The sequence below is a fragment of the Rhagoletis pomonella genome, unplaced genomic scaffold (genome assembly GCF_013731165.1).
Source record: "Rhagoletis pomonella isolate Grant_MI unplaced genomic scaffold, Rhpom_1.0 Rhpom_scaffold_00004, whole genome shotgun sequence".
Classification (NCBI taxonomy): Eukaryota; Metazoa; Arthropoda; class Insecta; order Diptera; family Tephritidae; genus Rhagoletis; species Rhagoletis pomonella.
Genome location: NW_023458558.1, coordinates 67,861,593 through 67,863,364, shown reverse-complemented (window position 1 = coordinate 67,863,364; position 1,772 = coordinate 67,861,593). Strand labels below are relative to the sequence as shown.

At 39.6% G+C, this 1,772-nt stretch overlaps 1 protein-coding gene across 1 annotated transcript in view; it reads left to right on the top strand.

The window, feature by feature from the left end:
• Window positions 1–57: 57 nt before the first annotated feature.
• LOC118738028 overlaps window positions 58–1,772 on the top strand; it is a gene marked incomplete at its 5' end in the record, with an annotated part of 9,707 nt that continues 7,992 nt past the window's right edge. Inside the window, 2 exon segments of the mRNA XM_036468904.1 lie at window positions 58–212; window positions 290–541. Of these exon segments, the coding sequence (XP_036324797.1) occupies window positions 58–212; window positions 290–541 (407 nt within the window).

Below are 1,772 nucleotides of genomic sequence, written 5' to 3'. Positions count from 1 at the left end.
GCATGCAAATTTTTTAACACTAATTTAATGTTTGTTCTTGTTCTACTGAAATCATAGGAAAAAACCGAATCATCTAGTTTTACACATTACGATGAGGACTCTCTACGCTTAGTGGTCGACCTAAACGAAGGTCAAAAATTAAAATACGATGTTGAGGTGCTAGAAGTACAAGATATCAATAGGGAAACTGTAGAGCTGGAGGAACGATTTAGGTAATTAAAAATCAAAAGAAGTTTAATGGCAAATTAAGCAAGCAAACCACTCATACTTATGTACAATACAATTACAGGGGACCTGCCATAAAAATGGACACCGATAATTTCGCAGCGGAAAATATCGAAGTAAACGGTGGCAGTGCTGTTACCAATGAGAAAGTGAGCAGAGAAGAAACCAAAGACGTGGAGGATGACGTTGAAGATGATGAGGACGATGACGATACCGTTAAACCCAGCCACATGATACTCACAATGGTGCTCGTCTTTGTGGCGCTATTCTCAGTTTCTTTGTATGTGGCGCTAGTCATTTGGCGTTCAAATCTTGAGTAAGTATGCGAGCTTTATGAAGATTAATACACATACAAAAGGAAAACATTAAATATTTAAGTGGTGATTGACCGCATAGCGCTGCATATACTCGTATTTTAAAGCACATACATATCTACTCACTTTACATAGGTACATATTTATATGTACATATGTATTATATTGGATGATCACTAGTACCGTTTAGGTAGGCCAACGGCTTTTTCATAGCCTAACAGTGGGTCTTCGAAATTATATGCTTCTGAACAAGGAAAGGGTGGAAGAAGTATCTCACTGTGGGCTACTTTTGGCAATGCAGGCTTCTTATAATCTCTGCGAGAGTTCAATAAGACGGATTAGGTCATACACGTATGCAACTCTCGATATACATATTTTACTTAGGGCTTTGTGTTTTCCTGTTAAGTATTCAAATAGAATATGTTATTTCATCTGACGGCGCCGAATGTTTCAGTATTAGTTCCAGTTAAGATCATAAAATTAACTAGTCTTTAATTCAAATATCACTTTTAAATAAACGTTTTAAACTAAAAACAAGTGAGGACAGTGCTGTCTTCGACTGTGTGCAGCTTAGTTCGACAAGATTGCATACTCTCACCTTTTCTCTTCCTTTTGCTGATGGGAAATGTGTTGGATGCTGCCTTGAGGCCCCTCCTCGACTGCGGACTTCGGTGGACCATGTACAACAAATCAACTTACATAAGACCAAAGTTCTAAGTGTGCCAGCGGAGGCTTGTGGTGTCGTGACAGTGTCCGAACAAACAGTTGGCACTGTGAGGAATTTCACATACCTTGGCAGCAAAGTTGCCCCCGGTGGTGGCACTGATGAAGACATTGTCTGCCCAACAAGTAAAGTCAGAGCAGCCTTTGGTTTTTTGTATGCAAGGGCCAAAGTTTCAAGGCGTTCTGCCGCAGCTTTCTTCATAAGAGAAAAATATTCACGTTGGCAAGAGGAAATTTTCGTGGCATCAAAACATGTCCCTACTCATCTTAAAGCTAACTATTTCATAAGTCAACAAAAATGCTGAAGTGTTTGGAGCCCAGTTTTGAAGAACAGAGTGTACTAGTTCCAGTCCATTATAGGCAAAATGTACGTGGTCGGGTGCATTGCCTTGATAGTCAATCCTGTTTTTCACTAAGTTCTTAAGTAGGCATTAAATGGGATCTACCATATAAAAGCACTGTCACTTAAGAGCGAAATACACCACACAAGCGGTTTGACAAACCAAGCGA